Genomic DNA, 25,789 nt, shown 5'->3' with positions numbered 1-25,789 from the left:
AAACATCTGCTGTCTGAAAGGCCCTCTTAAGGAAATGGGCTGGAAGAAAATACTTGAAAAGCATGTGTATAATAAAGGTCTGTATCTGGAATCCCTAAAGAACTTTCAAAACTCAATACTAAGAACACAACCCTATAAAAAATGGGCATTTATTTTTTTTTTTTGAGACAGCATCTCAAGCTGTTGCCCTGGGTAGAGACCATGGCATTATCATAACTCACAGCAACCTCCAACTCATGGGCACAAGCAATCCTCAATGGGTAAAATATTTAAACAGATACTATACCAACACAGATATGTGGATGGCAAATATGACATGAAAATGTGCTCATCCTTAGTCACTAGGGAAGTGCAATTAAAACCCACAATGAAATAACCACTACAAATCAATTATAATGGACAAAATGTAAAATACTGGCCATTCTAAGCATTGGCAAAGACGTGGAAGAACTAAAAATCTCATAGTGCCATTGGGAATATAAAATTGTATACTTATTTTCAGAAGGTTGGGCAGTTCCTTAGAAAAATTAAACACATACCTACTTCACAATCCAGCCACTCCACCCCTATTGTATTTCATTCAAGGAAATGAAATTTAGGTTTATTAAAAGATTGTCCACATATGTTCACTGCAGCTTTACTTGCAGTAAAGCCAACAACTTGAACCAACACAAATGTCCATTAACAATGTCCATTAAATGGAGACAATCTGTGGTATATTTATATAATGGAATACTACTTAGCAATAAAAAAACTATTGCTACATACTACACCACGGATAAATAACTCTTATGCTGAGTGAAAGAAGCCAGACTAAAAATGTGTATATACTGCTTGACTCCAGTCACATAAAACTCTAGGAAATCAAAGTTAAACAACAGTGACAGAAGATAGGCCAGTGGTTGCCTGGAGATGGGGTGGAGGGAAGGAATACACAAGACACAAAGAAACTCTGGGGGTGACGAATGTGTTTATTATCTTAAGGGCAATGATAGTTTCAAAGGTGTATACATGTCAAAACAGATCATATTTTATACTTTATGTAGCACTTCATTGCACTGTATGTCAATTATATACACACTAGGAAAAGCAAAGTGCAATAAATAGAAAGCGAGAGTAGGAGATTTTCAAAGGTAAGAGATGAAATAGGTGGAAAGGAAACAAAGAATAGAAAGGGTAAATAATCCCCAAAACTGGTTTTTTGAAATTACAAAAATAATGCAAATGCACCTGGTGTATCCTGATTAAAGGAGAGAGAAACTAAAAAAAAAAAAAAAAAAAGATTAGAACGAAAATGTATTAATACAACAGACATGAAAGAGATTAAAAGATTCATAAGAGAAGTTCCACTTCTTGTGATAGCAAAGCAGGTAATAGTAACTAGCTAAGGACAATTTAATAAGCTGGATAAAAATAATCTGTTTTACTGACTCAGCATTCTGGAAAAATTACAGAAGCAAGACGAAGACAAGATAGAAACTCAAGGGATAAGCTGGCATTTGGGCTTGTTTCTTTTCTAAGGGTATTTGTCAATTACTGAAAAGACTGGGTAGCATCTGACATCCTAATGGAGCTAGAGGGACAATACTGGTGTCCAGAACCCATCAAGAGGCAAGACTGATGAAGTCCTCTCACGAGGGGGTGTTTATTTCCCTCGAGTAAGTAGTAACTGATGATAGAGAGAGGCCATCTGAGGGGCAGAAGCCCAATTATGGATCATCTCAATCTGTGAAAATGGAGTAGTAATCCCTGGCAACTGGAAACTCCTAACAAAACGCTAGAGCATTACTGTTTCAGTCAGAGTCCAGCAAAGAGACAGAAATCACACAAGTAATTTGAATAGGGAAAACTGTAAAAAGTGTTAACCAGTAAAAAAGGCTAAAAGGGCTATTGAAGTAACAATAGCAGAAAGCAAGTACTCCCCCTAGAATTTAAGAAGTGTAAAAAAGAAGTTACTTAGAAACTTGGAAACTTTGGGGGAGCTCTTAGGACTGTAAGCTTTGGGACTAGGAGATGTGTTAAGAGAAGACATTACAAATATCTGTACGTGGTTATCCAAAAGGATGGCCACATTTAAGGGAACGATTATTTAGGAAAATAATAGCCATCTGTTAAAATACCATTTTAGTGACTCCCTAAAGCAGATTATCCTCCAAAATGTGACTGGGCTTTATCCAATCAATTGAAGATCTTCAAAGTGCCAAGAATGAAGTCCTCCAAGGAAGAGAGAATTCTGTCTCCAGACTGCCTTTGAACTTAAGCTGAAAGATCAAGTCTTCCTAGGGGCTCCCACATGCCAGTCTGCCCTGCAGATTTTGGACACACTAGCCTTACAATCATGTGAACTGAATTCTGACTAACACGCATAATAAGATAATATTAACTGGGTCCAATATTATCTTACAACCACACCACAGTATGAGAACCTTGGGAAAAACATAAAATAAGGAAAATGTAGTGTGGAAAACAAGTAAATCACTTGTGAACGTTTTCTTCACAGTATTATTGCTTTAAAATCTCCTGCTTCTTGGCTGGGCACAGCAGCTCATGGATGTAATCCTAGCACTTTGGGAGGCTGAGGCAGGAGGATCACTTGAGGTCATGAGTTCAAGACCAGTCTGAAGAAGAGTGAGACCTGTCCGTACTAAAAATAGAAAAATAAGCAGGGTGTTGTGGTGGACACCTGCCGTCCCAGGCACCTGAGAACCTGAGGCAGAAGGATCACTTGAGCCCAGGAGTTTGAGTTTGCTCTGAGCTAGGCTGATGCCACAGCACTCTGGCCTGGGCAACAGAGTGAGACTCTGTCTCTAAACAAATAATTGTTAAAAGCTGCTGCTTCTTAACCCAATTATGTATGAACTTTACATGGACATTACCCAAAGAGTTTAACAATACAGAATAACAAATAAAAGGTTAGAAAATAGAAAGCCATATTTTTCCTAAGGCTTTCCTTGTCTCTAATACTTAAAAAAAACAGGTGTCTAAACAGTTGAAAAAGCTCACATTAACAAGATAAATGGAGGGAACAAGATGGCGGCCAAGTAACAGCTTCCTTGTATCTGGGCACTGTGAGTCTGGAGAGATTAAGACTCCAGGCATCTCTGGCTGGTGGGATCTGCCTATATTCATCCCTTTGAGGATATAGGGAGTCAGTGAGAGACTTCTGGACCCCAAGAGGAGGACAAAAACAGTGGAAAACTGGCAAGTGGTCGCATGTGTTCAATTGGCCTAATCCCAATATAAGTACAGTAGCAGTGAGACTGCAAACTGGAAAGGCCTTACCTGTGAATTGTTTTGGTGTTTTTGGACTTGGCACTAAGTTGAACTGCCTTGGGGAGAGCTTGAGCAGGAATGCGGAGAACTTTGGGTGTTGTCTAGGGCCCCAAACTGAGCCGCTGAGCCGGACAAAACTAATAGTGTTTGGCTGTGGGCTGCAGGGAGCCACTGGGTGAGAACTGCCCCAGCAAGGTCTGCCCTCAGGGTTGCACAGCAAGGATTGGATGGGAGCTATTAACCTAGTAACTGAGCAGCCTAAAGGCAGGGACTGAGCTGCCTTACAGCCCTAACACTCAGGGGCAGAGTGAGACCGGTTTTGGCACACTGGGTAAGTGGATAGCCATTTCAGCAGCGATTCCAGCGACAAGCACTTTCCTGGGAAAGCTTCTGCTTAGCAAGTTTAGAAGTTTAAAGTGCCTTTTAAGAGGGCTGAAGAGAGATTTAGGGTGTCTACCCTGTGGAGTTTGAGAAATCAGCAGAGGCCTCCAGTCGTATCAGCATTATGATTAACATCTCATACCCCAGAAGACCACCTGTTGCCCAGACAATATTCAACAAGATATATACACTGTTTTGTTTCTGGTTGTTTTTTTCTTTTTGCTTGTTCATTTTTTGTTTATTTTGATGTTGTTGTTGTTGTTTTGTTTTTCAATTTCAACCTTTTCCGTAGAGATTTTTTCTTTCTCAATTTTTCTAGTTTAAATACAATTTCCCATTGCTGCCTTTTTCAATATCTAGAACTTCATTTTTGCTAGTGTTTCTACCCCTATTATTTGGTTTTTCACCCAATTTTATCCTGTAAAGTTTTCTGTTTGCTTGTTTTGGTTTGATTTATAGCATTTTTGTCTTTCTACTTGGTGGAGGTGGGGTACTGTGTCTACTCAGGTTAGCAAAGAGCTGCTGACCTCAAGGGACCCACCCAACCAGGCACCCCCAGAGGTTGGGTTTTTTTTAAGGTTGTATCAAAGTACCCTACTGTACACCTATATTGCTCTGTCTCCCTCTTTCTGTGCCTCTCTTCTTTTTGTCAATATTCCTTTTACCCACCCCCTCTCCTTTGTCTATCTTCTTTTCGCTCTTTCCTTCTTTCTTTTCCCTTCTTGCTCTTCAACCTTCTCATCCTTCTGGTCCTGTACCAAAAGGACTCATCGAAAGCTTAGTCCACAGGCACGGGAACTTAAAGAGCAAGAGGAAGTGAAAGGAAAATTAGGGCAAGGAAACAGATAAAAGAAATCACTCATGAGGAAGAATCAGCAAAAAACTCCAGGCAACATGAAGAACCAGTCCAGCACAACCCCTCCAAGGGACCATGAGGTAGCTACTGTAGAGGATTCCACCTATAAAGAAATGTTAGGAATGACAGAAAGGGAATTTAGAATACACATGATGAAAACAATGAAGAAAATGATAGAAACAATGAAGGAAACTGCTAATAAAGTGGAAAATAACCAAAAGGAAATCAAAAAACAGAATCAAATCAGAGATGAATGATATGAAGAATATAAAAAGGATATAGCACAGCTGAAAGAACTGAAGCAGTCAATTATGGAACTTAAGGATGCAATGGAAAGTATCAGCAACAGGTTAGACCATGCAGAAGAAAGAATTTCAAAGGTAGAAGACAAAGTTCTTGAGATAACTCAGATAGTAAAAGAGGCAGAAAAGAAGAAAGAGAAAGCAGAACTTTCACTTTCAGAATTATGGGACTTTATGAAGCATTCCAACATACAAGTTATAGGAATCCCAGAAGGAGAAGAAGAAGGCCCCAGGGGAATAGAAACAATACCAGAGAATATTATAAGAGAAAATTTCCCAAATATCACTACAGATTCTGACACACTGCTTTCAGAGGTATATCGAACCCCAGGTCGCCTCAACTCTAACCGAGCTTCTCTAAGATACATTGTGATGAATCTATCCAAAGTCAAGACAAAAGAAAAGATTCTGCAAGCTGCCAAGAGTAAGTGCCAGTTGACCTACAGGGGCAAATCCATCAGAGTGACTGCAGACTTCTCTAATGAAACTTTCCAAGCAAGAACACAATGGTCATCTGGTTTTAATCTACTTAAACAGAACAATTTCAGCCCAGAATTCTGTACCCTGCTAAGCTAAGCTTCAAAACTGACAGAGAAATCAAATCATTTACGGATATACAAACATTGAGGAAATTTGCCACAACAAGACCAGCTACAGGAAATACTTCAACCTGTTCTACACACTGACCATCACAATGGATCAGCAGCAAAGTAAGAACTCAGAAATTAAAGGACAAACCTAACCTCCACACTGATGCAAAAGATAAAATTAAGCAATGGACTTGCACAAAATAAGATGAATAGAATACTACCACACTTATCAATTATCTCAATAAATGTTAATGGCTTGAATTCCCCACTGAAGAGACATAGATTGGCTGACTGGATTAGAAAACATTAGAAAAAATTAGAAAAATTCTGCAAGAAACACACCTGGCTTCAAAAGACAAATTAAAACCCCAAGTCAAGGGTTGGAAGACAATTTTCCAAGCAAATGGAATTCAGAAGAAAAGAGGAGTTGCAATCTTACTTTCAGACACATGTAGATTTAAAGCAACTAAAGTCAAAAAAGACAAAGATGGTCATTATACATTGGTCAAGGGAAAAATACAACAAGAACACGTTTCAATTCTAAATATCTATGCACCAAATTTAAATGCTCCCAGATTCTTGAAACAGACCTTACTCAGTCTGAGCAATATGATATCTGATAATACCATAATGACAGGGGACTTTAACACTCCCCTTACAGAGCTGGACAGATCCTCTAAACAGAAATTAAACAAAGATATAAGAGATTTAAATGAGACCCTAGAACAACTGTGCTTGATAGACGCATATACAACACTCCATCCCAAAGATAAAGAATATACATTCTTCTCATCACCCCATGGAACATTCTCCAAAATTGATCATATCCTGGGACACAAAACAAATATCAACAGAATCAAAAGAACTGAAATTTTACCTTGTATCTTCTCAGACCATAAGGCACTAAAGGTGGAACTCAACTCTTAACAAAAACACTTGACCCCACACAAAGGCATGGAAATTAAACAATCTTATGTTGAGTAACAGATGGGTGCAGGAAGAAATAAAACAGGAAATCATAAACTTCCTTGAGCACAACAACAAGGAAGACACAAGCTACCATAACCTGTGGGATACTGCAAAAGCAGTTTTGAGAGGAAAATTTATCGCTTTAGATGCCTATATTAGAAAAACAGAAAGAGAGCGCATCAATAAACTCACAAGCCATCTTTCCATCTTTCTGGACTTGGAAAAAGAACAATCTAAGCCTAAACTCAGTAGAAGAAAAGAAATATCCAAAACCAAATCAGAGATCAATGAAATTGAAAACAAAAGAATCATTCAGGAGAGATTAAAGATGGCGGCCGAGTAACAGCTTCCCTGCAACTGGGAACGGCAAGTCTGGGGAGATAAGACTCCAGCCATCTCTGGCGGTGGGATCTGCCTATAATCATCCCTTTGAGGATACAGGGAGCCAGCAAGGGACTTCTGGACCCCAAGAGGAGGACAAAAACAGTGGAAAACTGGCAAGTGATTGCGTGTGTTCGATCGACCTAATCACGCCGGCAACCGTAAGTACAAGCAGCAGTGAGACTGCAAACCGGAAAGGCCTTACCTGTGAACTGTTTCGGTGTTCTTGGACTTGGCACTCAGTTGAACTGCCCTGGGGAGAGCTTGAGCAGGAGTGTGGAGGACTTTGGGCATTGTCTGTGGCCCTAGACTGAGCCACTGAGCTGGGCGCAGGAAGCCATTGGGAAAGAACTGCCCCGGCAAGCTCTGCCCTCAGGGTCTCAGAGCAAGGATTGGGCGGGTCAAAGTAACCTACTGACTGAGCTGCCTTACAGCCTTAATCCTTAGGGGCAGAGTGAGACGGTTTTGGTACACTGGAGCCTTGGGCTATTGCCCTGGGTCACAGCTCATAGTAACCTCAAACTCCTGAGCTTAGCACCGGCCAGACCTCCATAAGAGCTGTGCAGCAACCCCAACCGGTGACCCGCACCCACTGGGCCTCCACATTCCCTGACCAGGAACTGCGGGAGCCACGCAACCCTGCGTCCTCCCTCCTGTGTCCTCCCAGCTTCCACAATAGCCCGTTCATCTGGACAGGGACACTGGTAGCTGCGTGACCTTTGGAGCCCTCCCTGCCTCTGCGCAGAGCTCTTCTCCTGGCCAGAGACTGCTGGAACCTTGGGCTCTCTGTGCCAAAGTCACTGGGTGCCTGGCACTCCCAGAACCGTGCGCACCACCCCCAGCCCTGTTCTGGATCCGGGTGTGTCACAAACTGGAGCTGCTTCTACAACCAGAACGCCTTAGCTAGAGCAGCCCCAGAGGAACGACACAAGGTCACGCCCTACAAAGATCCAGCAACAATAGAGTGATCCCGCTGGGGTCTAATCTTGGAGAGACACCTCCCCAACTCTGAGGAAAGCCAGAGGCAACGGTAAAAAACAATCATGAGGCGAAATCAACAGAAAAACTCTGGCAATATGAATAATCAGAGTAGATCAACTCCCCCAAGGATCAATGGGGCAGAAACAGCACAAGACCCCATGCACAAACAAATAGCTGAGATGTCAGAAATTGAATTCAGGATCTGGATAGCAAATAAGATCGAATTAGAATTCCAAAAGTTATCTCCAGAATTCAACGATTCAAAGACCAAATGACCAAAGATTTCGACACATTGCGACAAGAAGTTGCATCCCTCAAAGATCTGAGAAACACAGTAGAATTCCTCAGTAACAGAATGGAGCGAGCAGAAGAAAGGATTTCTGACAATGAAGACAAAGCTTTCGAACGCTCTGAAACCCTCAAAGAAGAAGAAAAATGGAGAGCAAAAACAGACCACTCTCTCAGAGAGCTCTCGGATAATTTGAAGAAAACCAATATTCGTCTTATAGGGATCCCCGAAAGTGACGAAGTGGCTTCACAAGGAACAGAGTCTCTTCTCCATGAGATTGTGAAGGAGAACTTTCCAGACATGCCAAGAGATTCCGAAATTCAGACAGCAGACAGTTTCAGAACTCCAGCAGCACTCAACCCAAATAAGACAACCCCCAGACACATCATAATCAATTTCACTAAAATTAATATGAAGGAGAAAATTCTGAAAGCTGCCAGATGAAAGAAAACCATTACCTACAAGGGGAAGAATATCAGAATAACTGCAGATCTCTCTACAGAAACCTTTCAAGGTAGAAGAGGATGGTCTTCAACTTTTAATCTCCTAAAACAAAATAACTTTCAACCCAGGATCCTGTACCCAGCTAAACTGAGCTTCATTTATGACGGAGAAATTAAATACTTCAATGACATTCACATGTTGAAGAAATTTGCCACAACTAAACCAGCTCTCCAGGACATTCTTAGACCTATCCTCCATAAAGACCAGCATAATTCTCCACCACAAAAGTAAACCCACCCAGAAAATTTTTTGATCAAATTCCAACTTCCACAGTCACAAAAGGATTAAAAATGTCCACCGGTCTCTCGAAAGGCTTATCAATACTCTCAATTAATGTGAAGGGTTTAAATTGCCCTCTAAAGAGGCACAGGTTGGCTGAATGGATACAAAAACTCAAGCCAGATATCTACTACCTACAAGAATCGCATCTTACATTAAAAGACAAGTATAGACTCAAGGTGAAGGGATGGTCATCTATATTCCTGGGAAATGGAAAGCAGAACAAAGCAGGTGTTGCAATCCTGTTCGCAGATGCAATAGGCTTTAAACCAACCAAAATAATTAAGGATAAGGATGGACACCTCATATTTGTTAAAGGTAATACTCAATATGATGAGATCTCAATTATTAATATTTATGCACCCAACCACAACGCACCTCAATTTATAAGAGAAACGCTAACAGACATGAGCAACTCGATTTCCTCCACTTCCATAGCCGTTGGAGATTTTAACACCCCTTTAGCAGTCCTGCATAGATCCTCCAAAAAGAAGCTAAGCAAAGAAATTTTAGATTTAAACTCAACAATTCAACATCTGGACTTGAAAGAAATCTACAGAACGCGCCTGTAGTCCCAGCTGCTCGGGAGGCTGAGGCAGGAGAATCGCTTAAGCCCAGGAGTTGGAGGTTGCTGTGAGCTGTGTGAGGCCATGGCACTCTACAGAGGGCCATAAAGTGAGACTCTGTCTCTACAAAAAAAAAAAAAAAAAGAAATCTACAGAACATTTCATCCCCCAAAAACTGAATACACATTCTTCTCATCAGCCCACGGAACATACTCCAAAATCGACCACATCCTAGGCTACAAATCTAACCTCAGCAAATTTAAAAAAATAGAAATTATTCCTTGCATCTTCTCAGACCATCATGGAATAAAAGTTGAACTCAATAACAACAGGAACCTGCATACCCATACAAAAACATGGAAGCTAAACAACCTTATGCTGAAGGATACATGGGTTATAGACGAGATTAAGAAGGAAAGCACCATATTTTTGGAACAAAACAACAATCAAGACATGAATTACCAGAACCTCTAGGATACTGCAAAGGCAGTCCTCAGAGGGAAATTTATAGCACTGCACCTTCCTCAAGAAAACGGAAAGAGAGGAAGTCAATAACTTAATGGAACATCTCAAGCAACTGGAGAAAGAAGAACACTTCAACCCTAAATGCAGCAGAAGAAAAGAAATAACCAAAATCAGAGCAGAATTAAATGAAATTGAAAACAAAAGAATTATACAACAGATCAATAAATCCAAAAGCTGGTATTTTGAAAAGATCAATAAAATAGATAAACCTTTGGCCAACCTAACCAGGACAAAAAGAGTAAAATCTCTAATTTCATCAATCAGAAATGGTAATGATGAAATAACAACAGACCTCTCAGAAATTCAAAAAATCCTTAATGAATACTACAAGAAACTCTACTCTCACAAATATGAAAATCTGAAAGAAATCGACCAATACCTGAAAGCACGCCACCTACCAAGACTTAGCCAGAATGAAGTGGAAATGTTGAACAGGCCTATATCAAGTTCTGAAATAGCATCAACTATACAAAATCTCCCTAAAAAGAAAAGCCCAGGACCAGATGGCTTTACGTCAGAATTCTACCAAACATTTAAAGAAGAACTAGTACCTATACTACTAAACCTCTTCCAAAATATAGAAAAATAAGGAATATTACCCAGCACATTCTACAAAGCAAACATCACCTTGATCCCCAAACCAGGCAAAGACCCAACAAGAAAAGAAAATTATAGACCAGTATCACTAATGAATATAGATGCTAAAATACTCAATAAGATCCTAACAAACAGAATCCAACAATACATCAAAAAAATTATACACCATGACCAAGTCGGATTTATCCCAGGGTCTCAAGGCTGGTTCAATATACGTAAATCTATAAATGTAATTCAACACATAAACAAACTTAAAAATAAAGACCATATGATTCTTTCAATTGATGCAGAAAAAGCTTTTGATAATATCCAGCATCCCTTCATGATCAGAGCACTTAAGAAAATGGGTATAGAAGGGACATTTCTTAAACTAATAGAGGCCATCTACAGCAAACCCACAGCCAATATTGTATTGAATGGAGTTAAACTGAAATCATTTCCACTTAGATCAGGAACCAGGCAAGGCTGCCCATTGTCTCCATTGCTCTTTAACATTGTAATGGAAGGTTTAGCCATTGCAATTAGGGAAGAAAAGGTGATCAAGGGTTATCCACATAGGGTCAGAAGAGATCAAACTTTCACTCTTCGCAGATGATATGATTGTATATCTGGAAAACACTAGGGATTCTACTACAAAACTTTTAGAAGTGATCAAGGAATATAGCAATGTCTCAGGCTACAAAATCAATACCCATAAATCTGTAGCCTTTATATATACCAACAATAACGAAGCCGAACAAACAGTCAAGGACTCTATTCTTTTCACAGTAGTGCCAAAGAAGATGAAATATTTGGGAGTATACCTAACACAGGACGTGAAAGATCTCTACAAAGAGAACTATGAAACTCTAAGAAAAGAAATAGCCGAGGATGTTAACAGATGGAAAAACATACCATGCTCATGGCTGGGAAGAATCAACATTGTTAAAATGTCCATACTGCCCAAAGCAATATATAACTTCAATGCAATTCCTATTAAAGCTCCATTGTCATACTTTAAAGATCTTGAAAAAATAATACTTCGTTTTATATGGAATCAGAAAAAACCTCGAATAGCCAAAACATTACTGAGCAATAAACACAAAGCAGGAGGAATCACGCTACCAGACCGGAGACTGTACTATAAATCCATAGTGATCAAAACAGCATATACTGGCACAAAAGCAGAGAAGTAGATGTCTGGAACAGAATAGAGAACCAAGAGATGGATCCAGCTACTTACCATTATCTGATCTTTGACAAGCCAATTAAAAACATTCAGTGGGGAAAAGATTCCCTATTTAACAAATGGTGCTGGGTGAACTGGCTGGCAACCTGTAGAAGATTGAAACTGGACCCACACCTTTCACCATTAACTAAGATAGACTCTCACTGGATTAAAGATTTAAACTTAAGACATGAAACTATAGAAATACTTGAAGAAAGTGCAGGGAAAACTCTTGAAGGAATCGGCCTGGGTGAATATTTTATGAGGAGGACTCCCCAGGCAATTGAAGCAGTATCAAAAATACACTACTGGGACCTGATCAAACTAAAAAGCTTCTGCACAGCCAAGAACATAGTGAGTAAAGCAAGCAGACAGCCCTCAGAATGGGAGAAAATATTTGCAGGTTATACCTCTGATAAAGGTCTAATAACCAGAATCCACAGAGACCTCAAACGTATTAACAAGAAAAGAACACGTGACCCCATCTCAGGGTGGGCAAGGGACTTGAAGAGAAACTTCTCTAAAGACCGATGCAAGATCTAAAAATACATTAAAAAAAGCTCATCATCCTTAATCATCAGAGAAATGCAAATCAAAACTACTCTGAGATATCACCTAACCCCAGTAAGAGTGGCCCACATAACAAAATACCAGAACCAGAAATGTTGGTGTGGATGTGGAGGAAAGGGCACACTTCTACACTGCTGGTGGGAATGCCCACTAATACGTTCCTTCTGGAAGGACGTTTGGAGAACACTTAGAGACCTAAAAATAGACCTGCCATTCGATCCTATAATTCCTTTACTAGGTTTATACCCAGAAGACCAAAAGTCACAATATAACAAAGAAATCTGTACCAGAATGTTTATTGCAGCCCAATTCATAATTGCTAAGTCATGGAAGAAGCCCAAGTGCCCATCGACCCACGAATGGACTAGCAAATTGTGGTACATGTATACCATGGAATACTATGCAGCCTTAAAGAAAGATGGAGACTTTACCTCTTTCATGTTTACATGGATGGAGCTGGAACATACTCTTCTTAGCAAAGTATCTCAGGAATGGAAGAAAAAGTATCCAATGTATTCAGCCCTACTAAGAAGCTAAATTATAGCTTTCACATGAAGACTATAACCCAACTGTAGCACAAGACTATAGGGAAAGGGTCAAGGAAGGGGAATGGAGAGGGGAGGTTTTGGTGGAGGGAGGGTAATGGGTGGAACCACATCTATGGTGCATCTTAGAATGGGTACAGGCAATTGTACTAATGTACACAGCATGATTTAACAATAAAAAAATAAAATAAAAAAATAAGAAATAAAAAAAAGAATCATTCAGAAAAATTAATGAAACAAAGTGTTGGTTTTTTGAAAAAATAAATAAAAAAGATAAACGATTGGCCAGATTAACGAGAAATAGAAAAGTAAAATCTCTAGTAACCTCAATCAGAAATGATAAAGGAGAAATAACAACTGATCTCACAGAGATACAAGAGATCATCTCTGAATACTACCAGAAACTCTATGCCCAGAAATTTGACAATGTGAAGGAAATGGATCAATATTTGGAATCACACCCTCTCCGTAGACTTAGCCAGGAAGAAATAGAGCTTCTGAACAGACTGATTTCAAGCACTGAGATTAAAGAAACAATAAAAAATCTTCCAACCAAAAAATGCCCTGGTCCAGATGGCTTCACACCAGAATTCTATCAAACCTTCAAGGAAGAGCTTATTCCTGTACTGCAGAAATTACTCCAAAAAATCGAGGTAGAAGGAATCTTCCCCAACACATTCTATGAAGCAAACATCACCCTGATACCAAAACCAGGAAAAGACCCAACCAAAAAGGAGAATTTCATCCCACTCATGAATATAGACGCAAAAATTCTCAACAAAATCCTAGCCAATAGATTACAGCTTATCATCAAAAAAGTCATACATCATGATCAAGTAGGTTTCATCCCAGGGATGCAAGGCTGGTTTAATATACACAAGACCATAAACGTTATCCACCATATTAACAGAGGCAAAAATAAAGATCACATGATCCTCTCAATAGATGCAGAAAAAGCATTGATAAAATCCAGCATCCTTTTCTAATTAGAACACTGAAGAGTATAGGCATAGGTGGCATATTCCTAAAACTGACTGAAGTTATCTATGACAAACCCACAGCTAATATTTTACTAAATGGAGTAAAACTCAAAGCTTTTCCTCTTAGAACTGGAACGAGACAACGTTGTCCTCTGTCACCTTTACTATTCAACATAGTGCTGGAAGTTCTAGCCAATACATTAGGCAAGACAAGGAAATAAAGGGAATCCAAATGGGAGCAGAGGAGGTCAAACTCTCCCCCTTTGCTGACGACATGATCCTATACTTAGAGAATCCCAAAGACTCAACCACAAGACTCCTAGAAGTCATCAAAAAATACAGTAATGTTTCAGGATATAAAATCAATGTCCACAAGTCAGTAGCCTTTGTATACACCAATAACAGTGAAGATGAGGAGCTAATTAAGGACACAACTCCCTTCACCATAGTTTCAAAGAAAATGAAATACCTAGGAATATACCTAACGAAGGAGGTGAAGGACCTCTATAAAGAAAATTATGAAATCCTCAGAAAGGAAATAGCAGAGGATATTAACAAATGGAAGAACACATCATGCTCATGGATGGGAAGAATCAACATTGTTAAAATGTCTATACTTCCCAAAGCAATCTACCTATTCAATGCCATTCCTATCAAAATACCAACATCGTACTTTCAAGATTTGGAAAAAATGATTCTGTGTTGGAACCAGAAAAACCCCCGTATAGCTAAGGCAGTTCTTAGTAATAAAAATAAAGCTGGAGGCATCAGCATACCAGATTTTAGTCTGTACTACAAAGCCATAGTGCTCAAGACAGCATGGTACTGGCACAAAAATAGAGACATAGACACTTGGAATTGAATAGAAAACCAGGAAATGAAACTATCATCTTACAACCACCTAATTTTTGATAAACCAAACAAAAACATACCTTGGGGGAAAGACTGCCTATTCAATAAATGGTGTTGGGAGAACTGGATATCTACATGTAAAAGACTGAAACTGGACCCACACCTTTCCCCACTCACAAAAATTGATTCAAGATGGATAAAGGACTTAAATTTAAGACATGAAACAATAAAAATCCTCAAAGCAAGCATAGGAAAAACACTAGAAGATATTGGCCCGGGGAAAGACTTCATGAAGAAGACTGCCATGGCAATTGCAACAACAACAAAAATAAACAAATGGGACTTCATTAAACTGAAAAGCTTCTGTACAGCTAAGGAGACAACAACCAAAGCAATGAGACAACCTACATGATGGGAAAAAATATTTGCATATTTTGAATCAGACAAAAGCTTGATAACTAGGATCTATAGAGAACTCAAATTAATCCACATGAAAAAAGCCAACAATCCCATATATCAATGGGCAAGAGACATGAATAGAACCTTCTCTAAAGAAGACAGACGAATGGCTAACAAACATATGAAAAAATGTTCATCATCCCTATTAGAGAAATGCAAATCAAAAAAACCCTGAGATACCATCTAACCCCAGTGAGAATGGCCCATATCACAAAATCTCAAAACTGCAGATGCTGGTGTGGATGTAGAGAGAAGGGAACACTTTTACACTACTGGTGCAAACTAGTACAACCTTTCTGGAAGGAAGTATGGAGAAACCTCAAAGCACTCAAGCTAGACCTCCCATTTGATCCTGCAATCCCAACTGGGCATCTACCCAGAAGGAAAATAATCCTTTTATCATAAGGACATGTACCAGACTGTTTATTGCAGCTCAATTTACAATCGCCAAAATGTGGAAACAGCCTAAATGCCCACCAACCCAGGAATGGATTAACAAGCTGTGGTATATGTATACCATGGAATACTACTCAGCTATTAAAAAAAATGGAGACCTTACATCCTTTGTATTAACTTCGGATGAAAGTGGAAGACATTATTCTTAGTAAAGCATCACAAGAATGGAGAAGCATGAATCCTATGTGCTCAATTTTGATATGAGGACAATTAATGACAGTTAAGGCTATGGGGGGAAGGAAAAGCAGAGAGAGGGAAGGACGGAGGGGGGCGGGGCCTTGGTGTGTGCCATACCTTCTGGGGGCAAGACATGATTGCAAGAGGGACTTTACCTAACAAATGCAATCAGTGTAACCTGGCTTATTGTACCCTCAATGAACCCCAGCAATAAAAAAAAAACAAAAACAAAAACAAGATAAATGGATCCTTGTTTTAGACAAAGTTTAATTTCTCTTTAGCACTTTTTCAGCAGAAGTTCCTACTTTCCACCATTAGATATCAGAAGCTAATTAAATTTATTTTGAGATACATTTATTAAATGCCTCTGTGTATAAGGAGGTACAGCTAGGTAGAAAGCAGGCTGCAAGTAAAAAATTCGCATGAGTTAAGAACTTCAGCTGTTCCATGGCCAACAGCTTTGAGTTGTATCTGAGACCAAATGTCTACTGTCTCTGCTCTGGGGAGCTGGAAGAAAAGCCACATACATATAGTGATGATTCCTGACAAAGGAGAAGAGGGAGGCAGTGTACATGTACAGAGGTTAAGAGTATGGACAGTGAATAACTCTACCCTCACCTCACTTTGTGACCTTGGACAATTTACTTAATCTCTCTGAGCTCTGGTTTCTTCAGTTTTAAGACAGGAGCATAATAACACGAGGGTTGCTGGGAGAATTTTGTGCAATAATTGGTACACAACAAGTGTGAAGCCATTTTTACAGCCATGCTTTCTTTTTAGTATTCTCTATTGTTACAAGTAAGATTAGAGTGATGATATTCCAGGGAAAAAGAACCACATGAAGAGGGATGCAGCTCTCTGAACACACCAGGGCCCATGGGTAAAAAACAGTTCCCACCAGCTTGAGTGGTGTGTGTATAGGAGTGAGCAGCCAGTGGGAAGAAGTGCTGAAAAGTGAGTGTTGCTCACCTAAAACGATGGTGATAATGAACTGTTAGTAAGGAGGAATGGAACCCCAGGAGGTGCTTCAGTTCACAAAGACATAAAAGAATTGTTAGCTGGCAATTATTAAGCTTTGGTATCTTTGATTTATAACTCAATAGTTTTTATAAAATAATAAATGCTGAGGTAGTTACAAAAACAAATTTGTACACCAAACCCTCAGGTGAGGTATTTAAATGAGTTGAAATATGTTACAAATATTAGTACCTTTGGCTTAGTAAATATAGCTAATTTATAACATTAAGAATTTCCTCTCAACTCAATGCTTGTACAGCTGACATTCAACATTTAACTCAAAGCAAGCTAAATGAATAGTGACATCATCTTGCCACTGAGATTTTATGACATATGTGTACTCAATCAGTGTGTAATTAAGCAAATTAATTCAAATGCATTTCCCCACTCACAATTCTACCTAACAAATGTGTTAAAGGATTTCAATTCCCTTGCCCCAAACACACAAATATAACTCTTTTACCCTGAAAGTACATCATTGTGGGAACTGCCACAGATTACCCTCCTTTTTAGAAAGAAGTTTTTCTTCAGCTTAAAGTAAGAGGGAAAGAAGAAGAGAGAAGTGGATATGGAGATGAAAAGAAACTATGCCACCTAAAAAGAATAAACCTCGGTCTGGATAATGAGTCCAGCTGTCATCTTGGCAAAGCTGCTGAGGTCTAAGTTTTGTTCTGAGAATGTGTTTATATAATTCTGAGTTGACTTATTTCTCTAGCACTTTAAAAATCTTTTTCCATTGTTTTCTGGCCTTCGTTTCTGATGGTCTTTTGAGTTGTTCCTTTGTATGTAAAGTGTCCTTCTTCTTTATGAAATTTTCTTTTAACCTTTGGTTTTCAGCAGCTTTGCCTAGCTATGGTTTTCTCTGAATTTATTACTGCTTAGGGTTTACCATGCTTCTTGAAAATGTTCTCAATCAAATTTGGCTAATTTTTTTTTTTTTTTGTAGAGACAGAGTCTCACTGTACCGCCCTCAGGTGGAGTGCCATGGCGTCACACGGCTCACAGCAACCTCTAACTCTTGGGCCTACACGATTCTCTTGCTTCAGCCTCCCGAGCAGCTGGGACCACAGGAGCCCGCCACAATGCCTGGCTATTTTTTTGTTGCAGTTTGGCCAGGGCTGGGCTCGAACCTGCCACCCTCAGCATATGGGGCCGGTGCCCCACTCACTGAGCCACAGGCGCCGCCCCAATTTGGCTAATTTTTGAACACTATTTCTTAAAACATTTTTGCTGTTGTTACCTGTCTCTCCTTACTCTTCTCCGGGGTTGCCAATTATGCATGTATCAAGCTTTTTTATATTGTCTGAAAGGTTCCTAATGCTGTGTTCATTTTTGTTTTCAATATTTTTTCTATGTTTCTTAGGTTGGGTCATTTCAACTGATTGACTTCCAAGTTCACTGATTTTTCTGTGTTTTATCCATTTCACTATTAAGCTCAGCAAGCAAATTTGTTATTTTAGACATTGTATTTTCCATTCTAGACTTCTCCCTCCCTTTCTATTTTTCTGGTCTTTTCATTCATTATAAACCTTTTTTTCTTTTACTTTATTGATGACAGTTGTTAACAGCTGCTTAAATTCCTTGTCTGTCATTTCAACATTTTAGGTCATCTCATGTTGGTCTCTGGTGGTCACCTGTTCTCTTGAGAATGGGTCACATTTTCCTAATGTCATGTAATTTTAGAATGTTTACTGGATATCTTAAAAGTTATACTGTGGGGATATAAATTTTGTCATATTCCTCTAACACTTAAAAAGACTGTTAACATTTCTGTTTTAGCAAGCAATTAACTGCATGGAGTGAAACTGCAACCTCTGTCTTTCAGTGACTATTCAAATTACACTTCATGTGTAGCCGTACTGCTTTAGGCCTGACCATTGGAGGAATGGTTCAGATATTCTGTGTGTACACAGCATACCCCTCACCCCCAACGTACACAGAATATTTTTAGTCTATTAGTTTAACTCAGAACTCAGAATGACTTTCTCATACAAACAACTTTATTACCTTGAGGGGTTAAGTCAACCAATCTTTAGAAGGTCATTTAACCAATCTGCACACAATTCTAGTTACAATTGCTCATTACTGACTCAAGAAACAGCAAAGCAATGATCCTCCTATAGGATCATCTTTACCATCAAATTCTCTTCAGTAAGTAAATATGCCAACTAAAAACTTGCTCAAATTCTAACAAAGATGGACTTCTCTTTCTGGGTACAAGGTAGAAGTGCAGACATTTACTTCTATAGTAACAAACTCAGATGAAATGTAAAGATCATACTTTCCCACCAGTCTAGCAAAGAGCATGTACAGCACAGCTGTGACAGCCAAGCTCTCTGTGGGCTCCCAGGCATTCTCCTCCTAATGGTCACTCCCCATGTCATCCCCTCTCTCCATAAATAGGCTTCTCCCATGTCGTAAGATGTAACAGAAATAACGTGAGTGGCTTTGAGGCTAGGTCATAAAACACAGCTGCATGCGTTCCATTTCCATCATTTGTGTATCACTGGCTCTGTTGTTGCTGTAATTCTCTTAGACTCTTAAACTGAAAATGGTACTTATGAACTTGTTTCAGAGATACTACATAACAGGAGAAGGACATTCTGGGCCTACATCTGGGCTAGAAGCAACATGTAACAGCAGTGAAGAACCCACTGAACCCTAAGTTCTCAATGTCCTTAAAGAGAATGAATACCAAGTTTGTTCAACTATGTAATATTACTTATTTCCCTTCCTGGCTAAATTAGAATTTTAAATTAGTAATTTTTAGGGCATTTTACTCACTCACTCACAAATTAGAAGGTCCAGGACAGGGACTTCACTGCTTTGCTCACCACTGTATGTACTGGTTATCTAGCATGGTGACCCAACAGAGCAGTTGCTCAATCAATGCTCACTGAATGAACTGAACCAAGATCCTTGCTCAGGATCAGGAAGGGTAATTTCTTTTTTTTTCTTCTTAGAGACAGAGTCTCCGTTTGTTGCCCTCAATAGAGTGCCATGGCGTCACAACTCACAGCAACCTCCAGCTCTTGGGCGTAGCAATTCTCTTGCCTCAGCCTCCCGAGTAGCTGGGACTACAGGCGCCAGCCTCAACGCCTGGCTATGTTTTTGTTGCAGTTTGGCAGGGCTGGGTTTGAACCCACCACCCTCGGTATACGGAGCCAGTGCCCTACTCACTGAGCTACAGGCACTGCCCCAGGAAGGGTAATTTCTAGGTCTCAAATACACCTATGCCGTTTCTGTTAGATTTTCCTCAGAATGTTGTTATACCCCTCTAACCCTCCTTCCCCCTAGGCTAGGGCAGTAAGCACCACCACTTTGACATGCAACTAGGGAGGCCCTCTTTGCCTAATCCACAGAAAAAAGGAGACCTTTAATTCTGTTGTCAAGTCATCAGCAGTTATCTATTTAACTTCTGAATATACTTGCCACAGGAATATAACTTTTTAGGTGCAAAATAAGTCAAATAACCTTTTGATGAGCTGGCTTAGAAATGTAATGACTAGAACTGTTTCTACGAAAAATGCATTCTGAGTTTTGAGTCAAACCAACAGACTAAAAATGTTTTTTTGGTTACAATCTGTTTTGTAAGTGAAACTGCTTATACCTCATACTAATATAAGAAAATTGGTTGGTTAACTACTAACAAAAGAAGACCTTAATAATAAAAGTATAGAATATGTGTATCAGCTAGTAATTTGTATATTTTCCCCACTATTTATTTTTTTAAAGATTTGGAATTCACTAGTACTGCTATCAGACACCAAGTTGAGGATGAGAAAATCTCCTTCTATTCAAATAGCAGAAAGCACAAACAGAACTTCCTGGTATTAATAACACCAATATCTAAACATGAAAGAAGGCTCTTCATCTTCAAAGTTATTCCTTAATTGTGATAAGAGACTTAGGTCATATCTCAGTGCAGTCCCTGGAGGTTTGGTTGTAGTAAAAAGCACTGTTAGCTTTGGAGCTTGCTTGCATCATTCCACATATCAAGGTGATTCAGGGCATTCTACTCACCACTTGGAAGAATCAGGCTGTATTAAAATCCTTTAAGACCTTAATAGGATTAATAACAATGTAATAGGACAGCTGTGACATAATCAGCTGTAGAAAAATCACCAAGCTAGTTTTTACTAATCTGCCCTAGTGTCTCTGCCTCACAGAAGGTTCTGGAATACACCTCTCCGTTTGGATTTCATCAGCTTATATAGGCACTGAACTTACCTGGGGGTTTCCCAAGATAACAAATGTATTCCTAAGGGAAGACACTGATTCTATGATCACCCACTTTGGAGCAATCACAGTTGGCTGCCCATCCCCTGGAGTCATGATGTGATAACAGGGGAGTGGCTGTCCTTTATGTATAAACTTATTATCATCCCTTTTCTTTCCAGAACGTTGGGGATGAGAAGACGACCGTCAAACATGCTGGTTAGATAGCCTCAGAAATGTTCCTCTGGCTGCTTAAGTGGGCAAAGTGAGTCAGACAAAAACAGGTCTTGATAGTCACACAGTCCATTTTAATCCCAGACCACTCTGGGAAGAATTTTAGGCTGATTCTGTCCCACTGTTGTAAGAGAAGCTAAAGCCATCTTTGTAAAAGACTGACCAAAAAGGAAAAATTATTTCTGTTCTAAAAATAAAACCCCATTAACTAAAATGCCTGTTTTGGTTGATAGAATCATGACTTATTTTGAGGGTCTTTCTCAAATGCTGAGCTCTAAATATTTCCAACTGGTAAACCCTAGATATTAGGTCTGTTTCTTCAGTAAATTGTCACTGCAATAGGGTTTAGAGAAAGTAAACATCCACTTTCCATGACTGAAACCACTGAGTTTATGATGGTACCTGTGGCACTATACACATACATAAAATCATTACACTGTATACTAGAAAGATGCACAATTTTACTTTTCATTTTATACCTCAATAAACCTGGGGAAAAATACAACCATTCATTTCTATTGCAAAAAAGAAGGTACATATGGATTCATTTTTCTCTAGACTGGCAAATAAAAAAGTTAGTGAATTCAACGTGCACTATTCTAAACTGCTTGTCCAATATTCTTAGTTTCTAAGGATATGTGATTTAGCGTATTAAGGCCAAAGACAAAATTGAATAGAATTATCAAAAGTAGTTCACCTGTTTTTGAGTTCAAAATGTGAAATCGGCCTTACCCACTGCAGCCGATGACTTTATTGTACAGATAAGATGGCAAGCCTTTCAGGTGAATGTTGTTATCCACGTATACATACTGTAGTTCTCGAGATCGACCTAAATCTGTATTAGAAAGAAAAGTACTATAATTCCTATAAATAGGCACCATCACAATATGAAATAAAAATTTAATACATAATATTAGAAGTATTCAACAATTTCTATTCTGGAAGAAAAAATGTTATAGGTTTAGATCTGAGTGTGAAATTTTATCAGCAGCTATGTTAGATTCTGTATTAGAAAACATGACTTTAGGAAAATTACTTAACCAAATTAGACCTCTGTTTCTTAAAGTGTAAAATGAGATAACTGGAACCAGAATGTTATTAAATTTCTTCCTACATAAAAATTCTATCATGTTTTATAGACAATTTAAATTTAAGAATAAAGTTTGCAAAAAGAAAAATCTCAAAATATCCTTACAAGTGCATTTATTCACAACATAATTATTAAATAAAAAAAAAGAATAAAGTTTGCTGTAGGTCATTTATTTTCATTTTCCTCCACAGAAAATGTTATACAAAGTAAGTTGATGGGTCAGCCTAAAAGCCTAGTTCTGCTTGTTGATGAAGACTTGCTTGCGTTGGTCCGGATTCTAAAACTTTTCTTAAGTCCGTTTGTGGACTTCCCTGTAAAATCCAGTTTTAGCAATGAACCCTGCTACGTCAGCAAGAACGCATCACTCTGGTTATCTGACTGGGTTTCTCACCACCCCTCCTCCCCTGGTCTACTCACCCTGGCCTGTCTTCAGCAAGAATCCCCCTTTAATCTTAAAATTACCTCTTAAAACTATTTTCCATCCAGTGACCTCCATCCTATTCCTTGGCTATAAAGTCCCACTGCTCATGCTTTATTCAGAGTTGACTCATTGCAAGACTTTGTCACAGTGGTCCCCTTAGCTATGGTGATGGTTTCAAACAAAGTTTTCCTTACATGCTAACAAGTGTCATTGAATAATTTTTTCTTTAACACTCTATATCAAGATTTCCCCCTCCCTGGGCAGAGAGATAGGAAGTGGGTATAGGAGGGCTGGGAATCAGGTGCTAGCTGGACTGGGGTCTCCTGATCCCTATGGATGTGGGAATGGACAGAACTGCCCCCGGTTTCAGGGTGAGGAAGAAGTGAAGCCAAACCCAAATCCCAGTCCTCGTGAGGCATGAAGGTGAGGTGGACAAGATCTGTGAGCTATAATGGGGGCACCAAAAGAAGGTTTGTAACAGAAACAGGAATGCCAGAAATAGGAGCAGGGCAATGGGAAAAGCAAAGACTAGAAGAGGATTAAGTAAGGAAATAAGGTTCAAAATTCAGAGGGAGACTTCCAGCCAGTATAGGCATCAGAGATGTTTCCCAAAGTCCAGGCTATCCCTCCTCACATGCCCAGGAGTGTCTGGCCAGCTCTCCTTTCTACTCCTAACACTCACCTAGTAGGGCTACTTGTTTTTATTGTCACAGAGGCACACAACAGAGTCCTCAGCAGTCTTGCTAACCCTCTGCTTTCTGAAGCAAGAACATAATCTTTGAAAGGCTTTTCTAGGATTTTGCTTGTGAAAAAGGGCAGAGAGCTAAATTAGAAGTTTTTAGATTGACAGTTCAAAAGAAAACCCATTAAGGACCTTATAGACACTATTCTAGGCCTTGGAGATAAAGACATAAACACAGCATTACAAGATGTGAACAAAGACAGGAAAAATAAAAACTGTTACACAATATGGTCACTTCCATTAGAGAGGCTTTACACCAGCCTTATGGTTCATAGATGGGTTCTGGACAATTTGTCATAGGAATTTGGGGAAGGTAACAGAGGCTGAGGTGAGGGCCAGCTCCTATGGGGGAGAGAAGGGAGGGTTGACATCATGTCCCTCTCTCCACTGCTGAGATAAATGTTGGCAAGGGTATAAAGAAAAGGGAACCTTAATACACTATTGATGGGTATATAGATTGGTATAGCCATTGTGGAAAACAATGTGGAGGTTCCTAAAGAAATTAAAAATAGAACTAACTACCACATGACCTAGAAATCCCTCTTCTTGTATATATATACTCAAAAGAGGTGAAATCACCACCTCATGAAGCTATCTGCACTCCCATGTTCATGGCAGCATTGTTTACCACAGCCAAGATAGAGAAACAACCTAAATGCTTATTGACAAAGGCATGGATAAAGAAAATGTGGTCTGTATGTATACTAAAATTAGCCTGCCATCTTCCACAACCTAGTGGAACAAAAGGACGTTATGCTAAGTGAGAGAAATTAGATACAAAAAGAAAAATACTGCATGATCTAACTAATAAAATGGATTTTTTTAAAAAAAAGAAATAGTTCAAATACACAGAAAAAGAGAAAGCAACAGCGGTTACCACGGGCGAAAGATAGGAGAGTAATTATCAGGATGGGCAGGTCAAAGGATGCAAAGAGCAGATATGTCGGATGAAAAACTTTAGAGAACTAATGTATAACATGAAGATCAAAGTCAATGAAATTATATTAGGGATTTTTCTTAAATAGTTTTAGCTTTTCTTGTCACAAAAAACTATGTAAGATTCTAAAACATGTTAACCTGCATCTAAACAGTAACCATTTTACCATTTATTTGTATCCCATAACATGTTGTAGCCTTAAATATACACAAAATTTATTGTATATATTCCCTTCTGCAATGGAAAATAGCACTGAACAGAGATCACACAATGTATACAAGTTTTTATGTATTTTTTAGCAGGCAAGGGTTTAAATAAAAAACACTTTTGATGAGTTTGCCTCCATTAAAGCCAGAAAAGTAAGATGGCTTTATGGTGCAATAGATAGCACATTAGATTTCTTCTAAAGCCAGAAAAGTGGACTTTTAATAAATTTTGGCTTTGGTATAAACATAATATTTAAACTTAGAATAATGTCACGTTTTAATACACCTATTTTCTTTTGATTTCTGTAAAGCTTTCTGTATTTGCGAAATGAACAAACCCAGCTAGAGGTATCATTTGTACCAACAGCTTGTTTTATGCTTGTTTTATGAACATTGGTGGTGCTCACTATTAAACGATTAAGGACAGCAAAGGAATCCATTGCCCCATTTTTACATCCCCAAACCCCATGACCTCACACTGTATTTGAGGGACTGTGGCACAATCTGAACATTTGTACTTCCTTATCTCCCATCATTGCAGCTATTTGAGGATTACCGAATGACTAGCTCCACATCTCAACCTTGGTCTGAAAATCTGGGTATCTTCTTTTTCAGAATTTCAGGAGTCATTTCAGGAAACAATACTGAAGTTCCCTTTTAAAGCTTCTTTCATCCCAGCTTCATTTTCTACAACAATTACCCTTAAGCCTTATTAAGATCTCCCTTGGAGAAGTAGCATCCATTATGCTTATTCATATCAACAACTTTATCAAAATATCTAGTAAGCTTTTTTTTTTTTTTTTTTAGAGACAGAGTCTCACTATGTCTCCCTCAATAGCGTACTGTGGAGTCACAGCTCACAGCAACCTCAAATCTTGGGCTTAAGTGATTATTTTGCCTCAGTCTCCCAGGTAGCTGGGACTACAGGCCACAATGCCTGGCTATATTTTTGTTGTAGTTGTCGTCGTTATTTAGCAAGCCTGGGCTGGTTCGAACCCACTAGCCCCAGTTTATGTGGCCAGTGCTCCAACCACTGAGCTATGGGTGCCGAGCCAAGAGTAAGTTTTAAAACCAAAGATATACTCAGCTTATTAAGAGCAACCTCACAGAAACAGTGGATGTAGCCTGCTAATGCATTCTCCTCTTCTCTCCTTTAAAGCAGCAGACTTTAGCTGCTCTAGAGGA

At 39.1% G+C, this 25,789-nt stretch overlaps 1 protein-coding gene across 2 annotated transcripts in view; it reads right to left on the bottom strand.

Moving 5' to 3' along the window:
- Window positions 1–25,789, bottom strand: part of LRRC28 (leucine rich repeat containing 28) — a 159,994-nt gene that overhangs the window by 21,741 nt on the left and 112,464 nt on the right. For both annotated transcript variants that reach the window (XM_053581801.1, XM_053581802.1), the window contains exon 7: window positions 21,941–22,043. In XM_053581801.1, coding sequence (XP_053437776.1) covers window positions 21,941–22,043 — 103 coding nt within the window. The remainder of the gene's footprint in view (window positions 1–21,940; window positions 22,044–25,789) is intronic.

This window comes from Nycticebus coucang, chromosome 2 (genome assembly GCF_027406575.1).
Source record: "Nycticebus coucang isolate mNycCou1 chromosome 2, mNycCou1.pri, whole genome shotgun sequence".
Classification (NCBI taxonomy): domain Eukaryota; kingdom Metazoa; phylum Chordata; class Mammalia; order Primates; family Lorisidae; genus Nycticebus; species Nycticebus coucang.
This window is presented reverse-complemented; position numbering and strand designations above follow the sequence as displayed.